The sequence below is a fragment of the Callithrix jacchus genome, chromosome 22 (assembly GCF_049354715.1).
Source record: "Callithrix jacchus isolate 240 chromosome 22, calJac240_pri, whole genome shotgun sequence".
Taxonomy (NCBI): domain Eukaryota; kingdom Metazoa; phylum Chordata; class Mammalia; order Primates; family Cebidae; genus Callithrix; species Callithrix jacchus.
The window spans coordinates 17,175,377-17,196,002 of record NC_133523.1 but is presented as its reverse complement, the minus strand read 5'-3'; the positions used below and the strand labels follow the sequence as shown (position 1 = coordinate 17,196,002).

At 54.9% G+C, this 20,626-nt stretch overlaps 1 protein-coding gene across 2 annotated transcripts in view; it reads left to right on the top strand.

Annotated features, from left to right (window-relative positions):
- Positions 1 to 20,626, top strand: part of ELL (elongation factor for RNA polymerase II) — a 69,742-nt gene that overhangs the window by 30,711 nt on the left and 18,405 nt on the right. Inside the window, exons 2-6 of one of the 2 annotated variants that reach the window (XM_035286399.3) lie at positions 5,711 to 5,797; positions 8,900 to 8,947; positions 16,640 to 16,761; positions 16,982 to 17,145; positions 19,918 to 20,192. In XM_035286399.3, coding sequence (XP_035142290.2) covers positions 5,711 to 5,797; positions 8,900 to 8,947; positions 16,640 to 16,761; positions 16,982 to 17,145; positions 19,918 to 20,192 — 696 coding nt within the window. The remainder of the gene's footprint in view (positions 1 to 5,710; positions 5,798 to 8,899; positions 8,948 to 16,639; positions 16,762 to 16,981; positions 17,146 to 19,917; positions 20,193 to 20,626) is intronic. The other variant, XM_035286400.3, reaches the window with a different exon arrangement.

Below are 20,626 nucleotides of genomic sequence, written 5' to 3'. Positions count from 1 at the left end.
ATTAAATGGACACCTACTCCATGGCTCAGCAGTTAGGCTCCTGGGTGTTCACCAAGTGAAATGAAAACACGTTCACACAAAAACCTGTCCATGAGTGTTTATAGCTGCTTGATTCATTAATTCTCCAAACTGGAACCAACTTGTGTCCTTCATCCTGCAAGTGGTTACACGGAAGGTGGCGTATTTACAGAGCAGGGCAGCACACAGGATGGCTCTCAAAGGCATGATGCTGAGTAGGTGGCTGGCTGAATCATGGCCACAGCAGATTCCAGGAACCTGTGAGTGTAACCTTCTGCAGAAAAAGGGCCTTTGCCGATGAGATGAAGTTGAGATGGGGAGGTTACCCTGCATTATCTGCGTGGGCCCTGTTTGTCATCACAAGTGTCCTGGTAAGAGAGGGACAGATTTGACGCAGACAGGAGAGGACTTGAAGGCCACATGACCCCAGGGATAGAGATTAGGGTGCTGCAGCCACAAGCCAGGGAGTGCCTGGATGCCCCAGCAGGTAAAGAGGCCCGGAAAGGTCCTCCCCTAGAGCTCCCAAAAGGAGGGAGCCTGCTGACACTTGGATTTCAGAATTCTGGCCCCCAATCCGTGAGAGATCCAATTTCGGTTGTTTTAAGCCACCAAAACATTGTCATTTGTTGCAAGGACCATGGGAAACTCATCTTGCATGATTCCATTGATAAGTCTTTCTGGAAAGGCAAAACTGTAGGGGCAGAAAACAGATCCAAGATTGCTGGGGTTGTGAGGAGGGTCAGGCTCTGAGCGGGCATGTGGGAAACTGGGCAGAAGGGAAGGTGGCCTGCCCAGCATGCTCACCTGGGAAAAGCAAGCAAGATGCTTGGAAGGTGTGGATGCCACAGTTTTGGGCAGTCTACATCTTTTTGTCTGTAAGATTTCTGAAAATACCTTTCCCATGAACTTTCTGTGCACCTTCATGAATGTAGATGGAAATACCTGCTGTGGGATGGGCACGGTGGCTTCTCATCTGTAATCCTGGCAGTTTGGCAGACCAAGTCTGTTGAATTGCTTGAACCCGGGAGTTCAAGTCCAGCCTGGGCAATGTGATGAAACCCCATCTCTACGAAAATAGAAAAATTAGCTGGGAGTGGTGGTGTGCACCTGTGGTCCCAGCTACTCAGGAGCTGAGGTGGGGTATCGTCTGAGCCCAGAAGGTTGAGGCTGCAGTGAGCTATGTTTTTACCACTGTACTCCAGCCTGGGCGACAGAGTCAGAGTTTGTCTCCAAAAAAGAAAGAAAGAAAGACAAAAAACTTGCTGTGTTGGCCGCTGAATTGCACTTGGCTTGTGGCCAGTTGGAGTCCCTTTTCTGCTCTTACAGGCCCACCCGACCTGCTGAGTACATCACTGTCCTCCCAGGCTGGCAGAGGAGCTGCTGAGTCCTGGCCCCTCCCCTGCCCTGACCGTGGCTGCCTGGCTCCCTAGGCTTCAACCAGGGAGGGCCATGGTGTGTTTGTCCAAGTTCCCCGGCTTGTCCCTGAGCCAGCCAAGCCCACTAGGTGGATTGTTCTTTGTTTTGTAGTTCACAGAGACAGCCCCACTCAGTCACTTTCTAAACACTCCGTGGCCTCAGTGTCCCGCTCCAGTCCTGCCAGGAAGCCTCAGGGAGGATTCCCGAATAGCCTTTCCCAATCATTTGTGTTTTACTGGAAAGGGGGGCCCATTACGGGGAGCTCACTGGCAGGGCTCTTCCCGGGACTTCATGGCTTAGCAGGGTGACCCAGCTCTGTAAGATCAGGGCATGTGTGCTGATGCTGGTGCTTGGGAGAGTCAGCAAGATGGACTTCTGAAGAAGGAGCAGATGCCTTCCTTTCCATCATTTCCTGTATTGGGGGTGGGGTGGCAGGCCTTGCTCAGTAGACAACAGGGAGAACGTGCTGCCTGGGTGGAGTGGGCACTCCTGCTGAGTGTGTGCTTCTGGAGGGTGGGGGGAAGGATTGTGTGTCCTTGGGGCAGCCTTGGCACCCACTGCCTTGGGCCTCATTATCCCCAGGCCGGTAGCAGGTGTCCTGGGTCCTGGCCAGATTAGGCCCCGTCCATCCGTGTGTCTCCTGTCTTTGCTGTGCCCTCTCCCTAGTTTTTGTCTTTGGTGGAGTGTTTTTAAAACAATCCAAGATATCTTTTTTTTTTTTTTTTTGAGATGGAGTCTCACTCTGTCACTCAGGCTGGAGTGCAGTGGCGCAATCTCGGCTCACTGCAAGCTCTGCCTCCCGTGTTCAAACAATTCTTCTGCCTCAGCCTCTCAAATAACTGGGCATATGCCACCACGCCTGGCTAATTTTTTTATTTTTAGTAGAGATGGGGTTTTGCCATGTTGGTCAGGCTGGTCTCGAACTCCTGACCTCAAGTAATTCACCTGCCTTGGCCTCCCAAAGTGCTGGGATTACAGTCATGAGCCACCACAGCTGGCCAACAATCCTAGATATCTTCTTCTTCACTCATAACTTTTCCAATGACAGTATTTATTGGCAGCAGATAAAGACTTGCTTTTTAAAAAATGTAATGTGGGTGCAGCGTGCATGTCTGACCCAGTTAGCAGCAGCCCCAGTGGCGTCATGGCCGGCTCCCTGCACCCCTGCCTCTGCTTGGCTTTGCCCACAGCGGCTGGTCAAGTTGGGATCCACACACATCTTGTGCCGGTGGTAATTTATACCCTCCATCCTTTCCCCCTCATGCCATTTATATCTGTTGATGGGAGCAGGTCTTTTTTAGATTTTTCTGCTTTCTGCTCTGATGGTTGCTTCCTGTGGCAGGGTCAGCCTGGGTCTTCTCTGCCCCTGCACTGCTTGACATTTGGGGCAGGAGGTTCTGTGTTGCCTGCAGTGTGCTTAGCAGCATACCTGGTCTCCCCTGCACCAGATGCTGGGGGCTCTCCCCGTTCCCAGTGGTGAGGACCAGAAATGGCTTCAGACCTTGCCTCGTGCCTGGGGAAGAATCACCCACCACACTTCCTGTAAACTGGTCACTAGGCCTGGAGGTTTTCGTAACACTGGGATTTTGTAAGCAGCTTCCTGTTGCTTCATCCCCGGAAGTATCTTTGCTGGAGGGGAGAGGATCAGGGGATTCTCTGGCCCTGGAGAGGTTCCTTGTCACCCTTTCCCCTGTCTCAGCTGCAGGGCTCTCGCAGCCTCCCATGCCGGAGCCCCTGATGTTGTCAACGCCCTGTGCCCTCCCCATTCCTCCCTCCGCTGTCTTTATGGGAATGGCCTCATTTCGGGAGAGCTGCCTGTGGGAGTCTCTTGGTCTGTGCTTAGCAGCCTCAGTGGGTACCCAGGCTGAGTGACCACAGGACCCAGGCACCACTGCCCTGCTATGTTGAGGTCTGTCCTCTGAGCCATGGTCTGGAGCCCAGTCGGGTCTGGAAAGCGCAATCTCGGCACAGCTCAGTCCCCACCTGCCCAAGGGTGACCCAGCTGACCCAGTGACCGTGTCAGGCCAGCGGTGGCAGCCCTGCCAGGCTCCTCAACTCCCACCTGGGGCCTTGGCCTGAAGCACAGCAGCGAGGGTGACTTTTGTCCCTCAGGAGCTCCCAGTTCCGCACCTCATGCTGGCTAATGAAAGATGGGTTTCTGCACTCGAGGGCCTGAGAGCACTGGTCAACCAGTGTGGGGCCCAGGGAAGGGTGCAGTGGGGGTGACCTGACCCCTCAGAGGTTCTGAGAAGCTGGGCAGGTGGTGGCTTAAGGCATGGCTCACCCCTTGCTGGGTGTTCTTAGTGTGAGGCGGCAGCACCCTGCAGGTGTCATGTGCTACTGAGTTACCCCGTTACTTAATAAATTCGGCCTGAGCCCAACCCCAAAGCTTCTAAGGTGACAGGAAAATCATGTGTGCTGCCGGCTATTCCTGACCCTCTGTCCTGCTGCACAGACAAGGTAACGAGGCACTGGGCTCTCCTGACAAGGGTTTGGCCATGACACCACGCATGTTGGCTCTAGAGGAAGTAGCCAGAAGAGGGTACAGTGCGCCACGTGCTGTCAGGGATCCCCACTGTGCCAGGCCGGTGAGCACAGAGGGTGACGGCTGGTCCCTCTGTGAAGGAACTTGACTGGCTCAGACTCAGCCGACACTCGCCTTGGCGCGACTTTCACGGCTCTGCTGATTTGCTCATGATGTGCCCCAACCTGGTTCTTTGTCTTCCTGCTGGGGGCTGACAAGGCCTCTTGGGTCTGTGGGTTTATAGTGTTTGTTACATTATGGAATTTCTGGCCACTCTTTTCTTAGATCCCCCGCCTGCCCTTGGGACTCCAGTGTCTTGTATGTGGGATCCCCTGCTGTTGTCCGCAGGTCACTGAGGTGGTGTTCGTTTCCTGTAGGCTTTTCTCTGGGATTCGCCTTGGTGGCTCCTGTGGCTCTGTCTTCAGGCTCACTTTCTTCTGCGTTGCCTGCTGTGACTTCCAGTGGCCATTTCGTTCCAGATGCTCTGTGTCTCAGCTCCGGAAGCCCCTCATGGCTCTCAGGATGCCCGCACTTCTTCCTCTTCAGCTGTTTGCCTTTAGGCACTGAGCATTCTGAGTTCACAGTAGCCGTCCCGAAGCCCCTGTCTGTTCGGTCAGCATCTCTGTGCTTCCCACGTCTTTCTGCTAACTCAGTTTCCCCTGGCTTAGGGGTCTTGTTTTCCCACTGCTTCACGTGTCTGTAGGGTTCTGCTTGTAGATGCCCTAGAAGGGTATCTACGAGGTGGTCTCTGCCCGATGGTCTGCACAGGGCTGGCCATGATTTAGACAGGAGTTAGTCTTGGTGCCCATGTTTGTTAATGTGTCCTATGTGGAGTGTCACCCTCATGTGTGTGTGATGTTGGGAGTGAATTGATCTTTTGTTGACAAGGGCCTGGTCTCCTGCTGGAGGGTGGGGATACAGTGTGAGCCACTGTGGCTGGGAGCCCGGCCATGACAGCCAGCTCTCGTGGGGACAGGCACTTGAGGTCAGTCCTCCCAGCATCATGGAGAAAGGCTGGCTCTGCGGCCCCTCAGCTCTTCTCCTCTGAGGCATGAAGTCTCGCTTTCCATACCTTTGGGGGATGAGCATCTTGGCAAGAAAGGAGTCTTGCAGGTGACCCACTTGACAGTCAGCTACGAGAACATGGCTACATGCCTCACTCGATGGCATGGCCTGCAGAGAGCTTGGAGCCATGGGGAGGGCAGGAGGGTCAGTGCATTTGAGTCCTGTCACCCTCAGCCTTGCGCAGCTGGGGCTGCCCTGGCACAGTTCTGTGGGGGATGGGTTGTGCACCCTAATTGGTTCCTGTCCCTTGTCACCCTGATTGGCCTCGTCATCATCACTGTTTTCTCAGCTCTCATTCCTGGCTCACAGCTGCACATGCAGAGGTATCACATGGACAGTAGATAGGGTGCTTGCGTTAGCCCCGAGCCGACCCCTCTGCAGAGGTTTGGGCCGCCAGAGATGGGCCCCACCTGCTCTCTGTAGCCGCTGCGCTGAGTCCCTGCTTCAGGCTCTGCCCCTGCTGCTTCCTCCTCCAGAACACCCTTCCCGCCTGGCCTTGGTTGTGTGCTCCCTGGGTCTGTGAGGATTGGTGCTGTGAGTTTGTAGGGGCTCCCTGAGTGGCATGGGCAGGGCCATTCTGCCTTGGTGTTTCCTTTGCTTAATGTGGTTCCTGCGTCTTACGCCAGTTTTCTTTCACTCGGGCATTGAAAATGGTTAATGGACAGCACTCTCCTCCACCTGTTCCAGAACTTGCCGTGTGTGTCGGAGAAGGTTGTGCTCCAGTGCTCTGAGTCAACAAAGACGACCCCTGTGAGCTTGAGGGCAGTTTGGAAGGTATCGCGAACACCCTCTCAAACGTTCCCATCTTGTGCATAGTCAGTGAGTTTTGACCCTCTACCCTTGCCTGGCTGCAGCTGCTCCCCGCTCCCGCCTCCAGCCCTGGATGCCCACTGCTCGGCTTTCTGTCTCTGGTTTTGCCTCTCTTGGAGATGTGTAGAAATGGAGTCATACAGCCTGTGGCGTGGTGTGCAGCCTTCTTGGCAAAGAAGGGGGCAAAGACTTGGCAAAGTCCCCCATATTCCAGTGTTTGATTCTCTCTCCACTAGTGGATGGACGTTTGGGTTATTGCTGCTTTTTGGGTACTCTAAATAATTCTGCTGTGGCCGGGTGTGGTGGCTCATGCCTGTAATCCAAGCACTTTGGAGGCCAAGACGGGTGGATCACCTGAGGTCGGGAGTTCAAGACCAGCCTGACCAACATGGTGAGACCCCGTCTTAAAAAAAAAAAAAAAAAAAAATTCTGCTGTAAACATTCAGGTGTAAGTTTTTGTACATAAGTGTGTTTCTGTGGGTATATACTCAGGAGTGGAATTGCTGGGTGTTTGTAACCCTTTATTTAACCTTTTAGAAAACTGCCAGGTAGCTTCCACAGTGGCTGAGCCGGGTCCGTTCCCTCCCATGGCAGAGGTTCTGGGTCCTCGCCAACACTTGCTCTTGTTAGCCTCTTTTGGATTAGCTGCTCTGATAGGTGCAGTGCTATCTCGGTGTTTTATGGCTTTTTAAAATTTTTATGGCCATCAATCTAGATCACTGTGGTTACAGCTTGCATTTCCCCGATGAGTAATAGCATCCGGTGTCTTTTACACCTTCATTAGTCCCTGCAGGTCTCTCTTTCATGTCTGTGTTTAACCAAATTCTTTTTTAGTTCTCACTCTTGTCGCTCAGGCTGGAGTGCAGTGGCCCAGTATCAGCTCACTACAACCTCCACTTCCTGGGTTGGAGTGATTCTCCTGCTTCAGCCTCCTGAGTAGTTGAGATTACAGGTGCCCACTACCACGCCCAGCTAATTTTTGTGTTTTTAGTAGAGACGGGGTTTCACTGTGTTGACCAAGGTCTCAAACTCCTGACCTCACATGATCTGCCTGCCTCGGCCTCCCAAAGTGCTGGGATTACAGGCATGACCCACCGTGCTCAGCCTGTTTAACCAAATTCTAAGCAAAGGTCACACGGTGCTTCTTCTCCAAGGGCCCAGCCAGGCTGAGGTCCCCTGTTTTCTGCAGTAGCAGCTCCGGCTAGTGGTTGGGTCATGTTTTGGGGGACAGGGCCAGCCCTTCCTGAGCTTCTTTGGACGAGCCCCACTTGTTGCAGCAGGACGATGGCCCCTGTGCCTGCAGCAGCTGTTTCCTGGTCCTGGAGCAGGACAGGGAGTAGGCTGTGGATGTGTTGTGCCATGGACAGTGGTGGCTTGCACCATGAGTCATGCTCGCTGTGAAGAGGGCCTGTGCGCCTGCTGAGGGGTGGTGTGCTTGAGAAGCGTGGGGCAGTTTCTGGGGTGGTGTTAGGACGCAGGGTCACCACCCCTCTGTTCTCCCCTAAGCAGCAGAAACCTTGAGGAGTCTTGGCAAGGAAGGAGGCTCCTGGTAGACAAAAGTAAGGTGCTCGGTGTCTCCCACTCCGGGCACTATGCATGTCATGTCTCTATGGCTGCATGGTCTAAGCTGGCCAAGCAGACCTGTGGCTCAGGGCCACCATGGAGCGGGTGCTGAGAGGCCAGCTATGTCTCACGTCCCAGGCAGCTTGCCCTACTCCTAGTAGCTCCTGTCATGCCCAGCTAGTGGGCACTGGATGTGGGCAGTTGGAGAGCCCACCCCTTCCAAAGGTCAGGGCCCTGTGCCAGCTCAAGCCAGAGTCCTGGAACGGTGCTGAGTAGCTCCAGAGGGAGGACCCTGGGCTGACCTATGGGGTGGATGTTGTTTCTGATACTGGCCCAGGAGCAGAGCTGCCCTGCTTACCCCGTGTCTTCCGACAGGCCTCTGCAGACTCAGGTGGCGCTTTGCTCTCTGAGGAGAGCTATGGGCAGGCCAGGGTAGGAGGGAATGAGACCTGAGCAGTGGAGATAGAGCCCAGGATAGGGATACTCTGAAGACAGAAGCAAGGCCTCGGTGGGAGGGCATCTCAGTGAGCTGGACCTGAGTGGGGCACTGGGGCCAGGAGGTGCAGGGGTGGGTTTGGGAGCCGAAGATCATGGCGACCAACCAGGGCCATGCCGTGGGGTGACATCTGAGACGCTAAGGTGCATGCTTAGGGCCCCAGGTAGGGGAGAGGGTAGAAGATGCAGAGGTGTAGTCCTCCTTGGATCCCAGTTCTTGCTCAGATGCTGCCAGAAGGCTGGTCTCTGAATAGCTGAAACGTCAGTATTTATTTTGAGCTCTTTCGTTTATTTTTTCCTTGGAAATTCCACTGCTCCAAGCGCAGTGACCAGCTGCCCTGCAGCCGTGTGGCTGCCCCAAGGCCATGCAGTGGAGCTGTGCAGGCCTCGGGCTCCCACCTCAGGCTGTAAGGTGGCCCCTCCGCACCCACTCTGGCAGACAGTGCTCACCCACCTGGGTGTTAAAAGCTGGTGTTTGTGAGACAGGACTTAGCCTGGGTTGGTGGTTTCACGGGGACCAAGTGGGGCTGTGGGAGAGGAGGGGGGCTGTTTTTGCTTGTATGGGGCCTTTGGAGAGTCCTGATCCAGGGTCAACCCTGACCTGCCATTCCCTTTTCTGGCAGGGCTGTGGGCACCTTGAGCCTTGCCCTCCTCTCTGGGTGGAGTCACAGGCTGGTGGTGGCTTCCAAGGATGGCACACTCCCCACCTCTGCATCCTGGGCCTGCCGCCAGCCTTGGCATTGGGGCTGCCTGTTGCCTGTGTCTGGAGGCCTCGTTCTTACCTGTCATGTGGCCTCAGTCCTCTGTCCGTCTGAGGAACTCCTACTGATCCTTCCAAAATCCTTGCTCCAGTGACCTTGCCTGTCATTTTCAGAGTATGTGCATTTCCTTTCCCTTCTCCTGAGAGCACCATCTTCATCCTGCTCCTTATAGACCTGGGGAGGGAGACTTTGAGTTTCCCAGTGTCTTTATTCACGTTTCCCTCACCTCTTGTTTCTTTTTTTGTAGGATTCTGTTTCACTGAGGCCATCGATCCGATTTCAAGGAAGTCAAGGGGTGAGTTTTTGTCTTAATTATTCATATTTGGAATCTTGGAACTGGCATAGTCTCAGGCCTGTCCTTACTCTCTGGGCACAGCGGCAGCTTGCAGCAGTCTTTGGGTTCTGTCTGCCTCCATGCAAGGCTATGTTCTAGGCCTCCATGATACCCCCTTGGCTGGGGCCACACCAGGCCAGGTCTGGTGCCCCTCACAGGCCGCCTGGGCGATGGGCGGCTCTCCTCTCCCAGCACCCCCAGGGTGCCCCCTTCGTGCAGCAGTGTGCACCTGGCTCCCAGTCTGAAAGGGCAGAAGTTCCCAACCCTCGGCCCTGGACTGGTTAGGAACTGCCCACACAGCAGGATGCAAGCTGCAGGTGAGCGAGCGTGACCACCCAAGCTCTGCCTCCTGTCAGAGGAGGGCTACTAGAGTCTCACAGGAGCGTGAACCCTGTTGTGAACTGTGCATGCCAGGGATCTAGGCTGCTGCTGCTTATGAGAATCTCATGCCTCATCTGAGGTAGATCAGTTTCAGCCAGAAACCATCCTCCCTTGTGCCTCTCCACCCCTCTTCCACCATCCGTAGAAAAATTATCTTCCATGAAACCAGTCCTTGGTGCCAAAAAGGTAGGGGACTGCTGTGTTAGGGGACACGAGGACCATGGACATTTGTCTGGATTTTGGTTGGGGAAGAGGTTCATAGAAACTCAGCACCCTCATTTTTTTTGAAATATGTTTCCTTCGAAATGATCATCTTATAGAAAAATCTGGGAATGACAGAAAGAGTGAGGAGTCTACCTCCCTTGACTCCCATCTTGGGACTCTCCATCTCCCCCAGCCCACCTATACACCTTAGAGCCGTTTGATGTTTTTCTAGCCTTTATTGCAGGTCCCCCTCTCCCGCTCAGACAGAGTCTTGCTCTGTGGTCCAGGCTGGAGTGTAGTGGCATGACCTCCGCTCACTGCAACCCCAGCCTCCCCGGTTCAAGCAGTTTTCCTGCTTCAGCCTCCCAAGTAGCTGAGTTTACGGGTGCCTGCCACCATGCCCGGCTAATTTTTGTACTTTTGTAGAGACGGGGTTTCACCATGTTGGCCAGGCTGGTCTCAAACTCCTGACCTCAGGTGATCCACCCGCCTTGGCCTCCCAAAGTGCTGGGATTACAGGTGTGAGCCACCCTACCTGGCCTATTTTGTTTTTCTAAAGACAGACTACTCTTGTTATGTTACCAGGCTGGTCTTGAACTTCTGGGCTCAAATGATCCTCCCAGGTTGTCCTCCCAGAGTGCTAGAATTACAGTGTTAACCACTGCACCTGTTTTTCTTTTAGAGTTACGATGTTGTACCTAAATCAGTTTCTGTCCACAGCCTGAGAGCTCTGCACAGCTGGGTGAGGGGATACCAACATGATCATCAGTGGGCTTCCAGGCATGCCCAGGGTTCTGCAGAGACATGGAGCCTCTAGGAGACACATGTCTGTGTGTACTGATAAAGACATGCATTGCAAGCAGTGGGCTCAGATGATTGTGGGTGGGGAGTCTGTAATCCTCAGGGCTGGCTACAGACCACCCCCAGTGGGAGCTGATGGAGCAGCCCTCAGGCAGAGTTTCTTCTTCCTCCTGATAAACCCGTTTCCCTTTTAAGGCCTTGAGCTGATTCGATGGGGCCACCCGGACCATTGAGGGTCATCTCCTTTACTTGCTTACAGTATCTGGGTTGTAGATGGTAACCATGTCCACAGAGTACCTCCAGGGTACTCCTAGACTGGATGTCATAGAGTAATGACTCCCCAGGGACTGCAGCCTAGCCAGACGACACAATCCCACACCTCCATCAGCCCCAGCTGGGTCTCATGGTCACCCTTTGGCCACCTCTTTCTTACCTTCCCCAGGACATTACCTTCCCCAGGACATTCTCTCAGGGGTCAGAGCTTGGGGGCAGGGGCCTGCTAGCCGGTGCCTGCTGCCAGAGCAGCCCCATAGCGCCCTCTGGTGTCCTACAGCAGTCACTCCGTGCCTTCCGCAGCCACCTGCACCCATGCCCCATCCCCCCAACCTGAGCAGCAGGGGAGCCTCTCATCCCCAACCCCCATCCCAGCGAGGTTGTCAGATGACACACTGCAGCCTGGCCATGGCAGAAGTGCATAGTGGTGTCCTTGTATGCCACGTGCCATGTGCCTTGACTTGGAGCATTGGGGGCCCAAGTCACTGAGAGAGTTGGGGCTGCTGCAGGGTCTCTGCCCGCCTCCTGGGGACCCAGGCAAGCACGAACTGAGGACAGAACTTCTGCCCCCCAGGCCCAGCGATGTGGGGTGAAGCTGCTGCTTCACTTTTTTTTTCTTTAGATGGAGTTTTGCTCTTATTGCCCAGGCTGGAGTGCAGCGACGCGATCTCAGCTCGCTGCAACCTCTGCCTCCTGGGTTCAAGTGATTCTTCTGCCTCAGCCACTTGAGTAGCTGGGATTACAGGCATGCGCCACCACACCTGGCCAGCTGCTTTACTTTGATCAGTGGGCTGTTAGCTCCAGGGCTCTTGGTCCTGGGCCATGCTGCTAGCAGCCTGCCACCAGAGCCTGCACTGGGCTCGTCTTTGTCGGAGCACCCTGGAGGTTTGTTCCTTCATGGATCCAGTCAGCCAGCATCACCCATGCTCCTGCGGTTCACTCTCTAGGTCTTGGGGCTGGAGGGATGACTCTTAGGTTGTTGTCAGGTGCACGTGCTGATTCAGTGTTCAGGGTCATGCGTGGGATGCAGGGACCCATTTCCTGAAGGTCCATGGGACTCGAGCTGGAGACTCTCTGACTTAGGGACCTTGGCCATGCTTCTTCCTCTGTCCGTCACCCTCTTTGTCCACCTCAGGGGCATCTGCAGGTTGAACTTGAGGTCAGGAGAACCAGCCTCCTTGCTGCAGCCCAGAATGAGCTCAGTCCCTCACGCGCCTCTCCCTCTTATGTGGGTGCACCGTGGCCAGCCTAGGGTGGCCCACATGCTCCTGGGGTGGGGGTCTGATCTCCGCCCAGCTGCCTCCTTTCCTGTGTGGCAGGTGCGCTCACAATGGCAGGTGCACCTCTTCCTTCCCCTGTGCAGGCAGATTCGTCAGAGTCACTTTATGGCATTTAGTGACGAGAAAGCTGGGCCTGCCATACTGTGTCCTGCCCCAGAGCAGCATGCTCCATGGCATTTGCCTTTCTCAGACACTGAGTGGGGCTGACATGGGGTCTCAGCTCTCCTAGGATTTAAACCTAGAAAGGCCAGTAAAAGACTAGGCAGAGTGGCTCATACCTGTAATCCCAGCACTTTGGGAGGCTGAGGAGGGTGGATCACTTGAGGTCATGAGTTCAAGACCAGCCTGGCCAACATGGTGAAATCCTGTCTCTACTAAACATACAAAAATTAGCCAGGTGTGGTGGTGCATGCCTGTAATCCCAGCTACTCAGGAGACTGAGACAGGTGAATCACTTGAACCCAGGAGGTGGAAGTTGCAGTGAGCCGAGATCCGTACCACTGCAGTCCAGCCTGCAGAAGGAGACTTCATGTCAAAAATAGGAAAAAAAAAAAAAAAAAAAAAAAAGCAGTTGGTGTTCAGGGATGTTCCAGGTGTACCACGGTGGGACCTGTGTGGCAGTTTCTAGAAGGAGATTTGGCAGGGCTTCTCAGCAGCCTTGCAACAGTGTCTGGGCAGCTAGGCATTGATTCTTCAGGAGTAATTTGTAATAGGTACAAAGGTTTAGCTACATGGAGTACATGTTGCTGTGTTGTGTGTGACACGGACAATTTAGAAACAATCTAAAAATGCCTAAATTGGGAGCCATCCATGTGCTGAGGCTGAGCATTCGGGGACCCTAGGAGGGCACAGCGCGTGGCTCTTCTCCAGCTGGCCATGGTGTGTTTGACTTCTGGAGTGGAAGCAGATGCTTAAGAAAGCGCCCTTGGCTTAGGCCGGGCACAGTGGCTTAGGCCTGTCATCCCAGCACTTCGGGAGGCTGAGGCAGGCAGATCACAAGGTCAGGAGTTCAAGAGCAGCCTGGCCAACATGATGAAACCCCTGTCTCTACTAAGGATACAAAAAATTGGCCCGGTCTGGTGGTGCGTAGCTGTAATTCCAGCTACTCGGGAGCCTGAGGCAGGAGAATCTCTGGAGTTGGCCGAGATCGTGCCATTGCATTCCACCCTGGGCGACAGGGCAAGACTCCATCTCAAAAAAACAAACAAAAAAAGCGCCCATGGCTTGACACTGAGGAGGTGAGGTTCCCGCTGGGCCAAAGGGGCTGCTTCCCTCCTGGAAGTTGTATTTGGCCACTTGGTCATGACTCTATACAAAGAACAACAGATTTTATTCTGAGAGTTTGGTGGGAAATAAAAATAATGTAGAAAACATGATTTCAGGCCTGAAAACCTTCCAGGGCAGAGAGAACCTGGTCAGTCCATTATTTGGGCTCCTGTATGTGTTGTATGGATAGCGCCTGAGGCCACCCACCCCATGTTCTTATTTCTGTTTTTGTTTTAGAGATGTCCCCTCGCCTAGGCTGGAGTGCCCGGTGCAGTCATGGCTCATTGCAGGCGTGACCTCCGGGGCTCAAGCCTCCTGAGTAGCTGGGACTACAGGCATGAGCCACCATACCCAGCTAATTTATTTTTATTTTTTTGTTAGAGACAGGGCCTCACTGTGTTGCCCAGGCTGGTCTTGAACTTCTGGGCTCAAGCAATCTGCCTGCCGTGGCCTCCCAAAATATTGGGATTCCAGGCGTGAACCCCTGCACCCCATCCTTATTTTTTTTCTAAACTGCCCAGATAAGCCAGCGTTTTTCCTCGTTTTTCTCAACCATTTTGCTCTCCACCCCCTACCCCAACTTAATATGTCTCTTTAGAACCTTCCAGCCCCCTACCCGCACTGTAAAAGTGGCCCTGCAGATTTTAGGGGGGTCGGGTGGGGAGGTGCAGCAGGCCCCAGGATGCATTTCAAAGGTAAGAGATGGACAGACTCTGGACTCTGGCAGGGACCTGAGCATGTGGTCTCCAGCTTCCCTGGCTGGCTCATTCTGGGTCACCATGTCACCTGTACACCGGGCTACCGCAGAGCCTCAGAAACCTGAGGTTCCCTCATCCCAGCAGTGTGTTTCCAGTTACTCATATGCATGATAATAAGATTTGGGGTTGGGTGCGGTGGCTCATGCCTGGAATCCCAGCACTTTGGGAGGCCGGGGCGGGTGGTTCACGAGATCAAGAGATGGAGATCAATGTGGTGAAACCCCATCTCTACTAAATATAAAAAAGTAGCCTGGTGTGGTGGCTCTTGCCAGTAGTCCTAGCTGCTCGGGAGGCTGAGGCGGGAGAATTGCTTGAACCCTGGAGGCAGAGGTTGCGGTGAGCTGAGATTGCGTCTCTGCACTCCAGGCTGATGACAGAGCAAGACTGTCTCAAAGAAAAAAAAGTGATATCTGGGAAGGGAGGTGCAGACAGAACAGGGTGACATATGTATGTTTTGGGTGAAAAATTCCTCAGTGGTGTTGGAGCAGAACAGGTCTGGACAGCCAGGGTTATCCACATGGTTCTGGCAGAGGCTTCAGGGGTGTGTGGTTGTGTTTGTGTGGGTTGTGTTTGTGTGGTAATGTGTGTGTGTGTATGTGTGGGGTTGCATTTGTGTGTGGGTTGTGGTGTGTGGGGGTTGTGTTTGTGTAGCTGTGTGTGGGTTGTATGTGGCTGTGTGTGTGTGGATTGTGTTTGGTTGTGTGTAGGGGTTTGTGTGCATGTGGCTGTGGGGGTGTGTGCATATGTGGGTTGTGTGTACAGGTTGTGTTTGTGTGGAGGGGTGTGGAGGGGTTGTGTTAGTGTGTGGGGGTTGTGTTTGTGTGTGGAGGGGTCGTGCGTGGGAGGTTATGTGTGGTGCTTTGGGGGTATTGTGTGTTTGTGGGTTGTTTGGTTGTGTGTGAGTTCGTGTGTGTGTTTGTAAGTTCGTCTCTGGTTGTGTGGGGGGATTGTGTGTGTGGTTATAGGGGGTTGTGTGTGGAAGGGTTTGTGTGTGTGGCTATGTGTATGAAGTGATTATATTTGTGTGTGGATGGGGGGTGTGTGTGTGTTTCCCTGCCTGAGGGTGAATCATCAGAGGCCATGTGTGTGTGATTTCTCCGATGCTGAGTGCAGACCGTTTCTGCCTTCTCTAACCCTGATAGAGACGTGTTTGTGTTCAGGTGGGGACTAACTGGCATGGTGGGTCTGCAGTGGGCTTCGGCCTCGCCCTCCATCATCATGCTGGTTGAGCCTGGATTCCATAGCTTGCGTTTCTGTATCAGCATGACAAGGACAAGGGCTCCTGCCCTAGGGGGACACGTTTGAGGAGGAGAGAGGGTACTGGGTAGACTCCAGTAGGATGGCTTTTCTCCCAGAGCAGTGTTCAGCCTGGGGGAGGAGCAGGACGGGCCTCTGGAGAAGGGTCTGCAGGCTGGGTGCAGGAACTGGCTGGCGCAGAGAATGCCTGGAATCCCAGGCCAGACTCTTCCTGCTGGAGTGGCTGAACCCAGGAGCTCTTCTTGTCTTGGGAGCAGGGACTGGTGCAGCCATGGCTTCCCTTGTGGGTCCAAATACTACCCCAGTGGACAAGTCTCACCCAAGGCCACGTGGCAGGAGCTGGGGAGTGGTGGGACTCTACGTGCCCGGTGGCTCAGGAGCCCCGCCGGGCGTCTCTGTCTCACAGGTGAGGCACAGGGCAGGGTGAGGGGGCAGGAGATTGAGCCGCAGTCTCTCCTGTGCTCATGATGTCACTGAATAGGAGACAGGGCTTGGGTGCCGAGGGGGTGCTACAGCCAGGGAACAAGGCCTGAGGGCTCCCCCCATGTCATCCCCTCCTTGTTGACCATCTGACACCCTTCATTTTCCAGCCTAGCTGTGAGGACCTTGTGCCAAAGCCCAGGCATTAGTTTTAGGAAGAGCCAGCTCTGTTGACAGAGGCTCTGGGGTCAGCCTGGACTGCAATGGCCTCTGATGCAATGCCGCCCTGCACTGAGCCTGGCCAGGACCAGCCCAGTCCGTCCACCCGCCCATTTGCCCCCAGCTGTCCATCCTCCAGGCAGGGCTGGAGCTTTGCTTAGCTGGACTGCAGGGGCACAACCAAACTCAGGCTGGTGTGACCAGTGCCTCTGATCTGTGAGGCCCCCAGGACACAAGCCTACCTCATTCACAGCTGCAGCGAATGGAGACTCACATGGAGTCCATGTCCTTTTTAGGGGGGCTGTTGAGAAGGAGGGTCACCACGGAGGAGTGTCAGAGTTGTGGGTGGCTGCCCACACCCTTCTTGTTGCATTTTACCTTATAGGGTAAAGGCCAGGTCTGTCCATGTGGTGGTGGGAAAGTGAATCGTGGTCCAGCCAAGGCACTTTCCAGGGGTCACATGATTGGGGTGGGGGCCCTGCATCCAGGCAGGTGCTGAGCACTGTCCTCCTCAGACAGCAGAGCTGTTGCTGCTGAAAACAGCCCCCTGGCCCCATGCCCACCCGCAGAGGTGCCTGAATCCCCTCTTTGCATGGTGTGTGTTGCTGAGCACTGGTCACCCATTCCTGTCACTGGCAGGAGAACAGGGGTGTGTTTTAGGAGAAGCGGGCAGCACACTCCCATTGTGAGGGTTGCACTGTGGGGACTTGTGCAGGAGACACAGGCCGGGGGCCGTCCTGTGGTTGACTCCATGCTGAGGACCTCCCGGTGACACCCCCTCCCCCTCCACACAGCACATCTCCATCCCCCAGCCTGACTGTCCCGAGGAGGCACGGACATTCTCCTTCTACCTCTCCAACATCGGCCGCGACAGCCCCCAGGGCAGCTTCGACTGCATCCAGCAGTATGTCTCCAGGTGAGGCACCGCCCCACCCCAGAGCACCCCACCGGCTCTTGAGGTCACCCTGCCACCTCTGGCCCAGGGTGGAGATGTGCCCCATTGAAACCGTGTTGCCTGAGACGGTGCTGACAGAACCTGTTTTCTAGGCCAGGTGGCGGGCTGGGGGCTCGGGCCCTCAACGGAGCTCCCTGCATCGTCCCAGCTGCTGACCCCGGCTCCTGGCCTTGTCTTACAGTCATGGGGACGTCCACCTGGACTGCCTGGGCAGCATCCAGGACAAGATCACGGTGTGCGCCACTGACGAATCCTACCAGAAGGCGCGGCAGAGCATGGCCCAGGCAGAGGAGGAGACTCGGAGCCGCAGTGCTATTGTCATCAAGCCTGGAGGCCGCTACCTGGGTGAGCAGTGGGGCCGGCAGGGATGCAGGGTGGCCGGGCAGCTGCCAGGGTCAGGAGGTGTTTGGGGCCCGTCCAGACTGGGCATTGGCTGTGCCCTGCACAGAAATCAGCCGAGGAGTCTGACCAACCAGCTCTTACACTCTGAATGACATGTCACTTCTGCCATAGGTTGACTCCCTGAATCCCCTCTCCCCATTAGTGACTCAGTTAAGTAACTTGGACTGTGTGTCGCCCCATCCCAAAGACGGATGTGTGGAATCCCACTGGGAGGGGAGAACGGCTTGGGGTATCTGGTGACCTTGGTCTGCAGAGACTGTCATCCTTAACCGCTCATGGAAAGGTCATGTGGGGGCAGAGGGAGAGCTTTGCCTTTGGCCCTCTGAAGTTTCGCCTAAAACGTCAACTATCAGAGACAGATGAATAAGGGAATAGGCAGACACATTTCGTTTCTGGGACCTGTCTGTCCTCCCCAAGGCCACCACAGCAGGAAATGAGCCGCGCAGGCCCTGTTGCCAGTGACCCAGCACTGTGGGAAGGCTCTGGCTGCTCAGCATCAACTTGGAAACGTTTCAGCAAAGTTGAGAAACCAACAGGCCTTGACAGTGGGAAGAAAAGTACTGTTTGTTTACAGAGCTGCAGTAAACAGTCCTGCCTCTTAGACCAGACGGAGCTTCAGGAGTCACGGGAATTCATTCTGGCGGGAGTAGGGTACCAGGCTTCAGGGAAGAGGGAGGTGGTTCAGAGCAGACGACAGCCGTGATGGCTTTTGAGTTTTATCTATGAGAAAAGGCGGGGGGATTTCAATTTCTTTCTCTCCTCCTTCCAAAGAAAGCATGTGATTTCCCTCTGCTGGGCAGAGGGATTCCCCCTGAATGAAACTGTAGATGTGGGTGCAGGGGTTGGTCCTCCCGGTCAGCACTGGGCCCAGGTGGACGTTGCATGGCCAGGGAGTCCGGTTCATGGAGTTGAGGCACTGGGCTGTGAGCCCCAAGCACAGGGCTGCTATGGGGACAGTTGAAGAGAGAGCTGTACACGTGTTTTGTTTTTTGTTTTTTTTCTTTTCTTAAAGACAGGACCTTTATCTGTCACTCAGGCTGGAGTGCAGTGATGCAATCATAGCTTGCTGCAGCCTCAAACTCCTGGGCTCAAGTGACCCTACCTCAGCCTCCAGAGTAGCTGGGACCACAGGTGTGTGCCACCACCCGTGGCTAACTTTTAGATTTTTTGTGTAGACGGTGTCTTGCTATGTTGCCCAGGCTGGTCTCTGACTCCTGGGCTCAGATGATTCTCTCGACTGGGTCTCCCACAGTGCCAGGATGACAGGCCTGAGTCAGCGCACCTGGCCCTATACACATACGTTTCAATAAATCTGTGGGTCCTTGAGATAGAAACTTGGTGAGAAATGTGTCTTAGCACACCACTTTGGGTACAGTGAGGGGTTTTGAAACAGTTTACATTCTGATGGGGACATTGTTAAGATGTGAATGTGCATGTCCCTCTGTCTCACAGCGACCCCAACAGGCTGCTGCTCCTCCCTGTTGATCAGTCTGGCCCTGTAGGGGTGAGTCCGGCCCCGCCATCAGGGCCCCATTTAATAGACCCCATAGGTGTGAGTGCTGGCCCTGGGCATTCTGAAAGCGTGGCTTTCTGGCTTAATTTGACAGATGAGATTCTGAGGGATAAGGTCAGAGGGATGGCGTTATAAAGAGCTTTTTTGGCGATTTGAGGCATTGTTGAGCTTGCTTGGCCGACCCTGTTCCTGAGGATGCCAGGGCATCATTCAGGACAGAGCAGGGGAGCAGTGTGCTAGACCCTGCCCATGTCTCTGTCTGCGTCGGAGCTAGAGGGGAACCTGTTCTCCCCTGGGCTCTGGGCACAGCCATGCCTGCCAGAGGAGAGCTTGATCAGGCCTAAGGCTGGGGTGCCACTTGCACCCCAGGGTCTCCAGAGCAGCCGCTGAAAGTGGCCCTGACACCTTTTATCCCACTTTTAAAAAACAAAAATGGCAGCCCTGTGAGGCCAGCATATGACTCCAAAGTGCAGGCTTGGGAGTGACTGCCTCTTGCAGTTCAGGGACCCCCGGTTTAACATCAGAAGTGTTTACAAACAGCCCCCACTTCAGGCTGGGTGGGGTGGCTGTGGCCTATAATCCCAGCACTTTGGGAGACTGAGGCAGGAGGGTCCTTTGATCCCATGAGTTTGAGACTAGCCTGGGCAGCATAGTGAGACCCCATCTCTACAAATAAAAAAAAAAATAGCCAGGCATAGTGGTGCCCACCTGTAGTCCCAGCTACTCCAGAGGCTCAGGTGGGGGGATTGTGGAGCCCAGGAGTTTGAGGCTGCAGGAAGCCATGATTGTGTCACTGCACTCCAGCCTGGTGACAACGCAGGATCCTGTCTCAAAAACAAAACAACCCCCCAACCACACACACACTGCTCACCAGAGTGATCAGCTGTTTTTGCTGTCCAGGATTTAAAAGGTCACCTGTGATGTAGTCAGTGAAGGCTCTGACACAGTTCTCCTGCCTGTACCTCCCACTCCTGAGGCTGGGTGCACTGCAAGGTGCCAGCTGTGGGCAGCAGGTGGCGCTCTTAGCCGCCCAGGGTGCCCAAGGAGCAAGCAGGGCTCTGCTGTGGCTGACGTGGTGTCTGCTGCCAGCACTCTCTATAGTCTCAAACCTTTGGGCACCCACCCAGTGGCGCTGGCCATGGGACACGGCAGTGCCCTCCTTGTTCCCTAATAGAGAACTGTTCTGTTTTGCCTTGTTGCAGGTAAGAAGGTTCAGTTTCGGAAACCAGCCCCAGGCGCAACAGACGCTGTGCCCTCCCGGAAACGGGCAACCCCCATCAACTTGGCGAGTGCCATCAGGAAGAGTGGTACCAGTGTCGTGAGCGGGGGCAGCGGGGTGTCCCAGAGGCCCTTCCGTGACCGAGTGCTGCACCTCCTGGCACTAAGGCCCTACCGCAAGGCTGAGCTACTGTTGCGGCTGCAGAAGGATGGCCTGACGCAGGCGGACAAGGATGCGCTGGATGGCCTCCTCCAGCAGGTATGTGCCACCCCGATGTTGCGTCTTTACCGGCCATCTCCACAGATGGTCTCGTGTGGGTGGGATGGGCCAGAGCATGGAGGCTGGGATTGGGACTGGCAGGGAAGAGCCCTTCCTGGGATCTCTCTCAGGTTCTGAACCTGCCTCAGACCTGGGGCCCCCTGCATGAGAACAGGCTTAGCGGGGCCATGGATGGGTCTCTGGGCATGGCCCTAACTGTCCTGGGTTTCGAGGTGGGCTCCGCATGGAGCCCAGGCCCTCTCCTTCCACCATCTGCCAACACGTGGGCAGTTGGGCCTGGCACAGTGGATCCAGGCTTCAGCTATAGACGATTTGTAGACTCAAGGCCTGGGGAAGGAACCCATACAAGCCAGACAGAGTCTGGCGGGCCTCAGTATGAATCAGCTGCCTGCCGCTCTCCAGAGGTGCCTCTG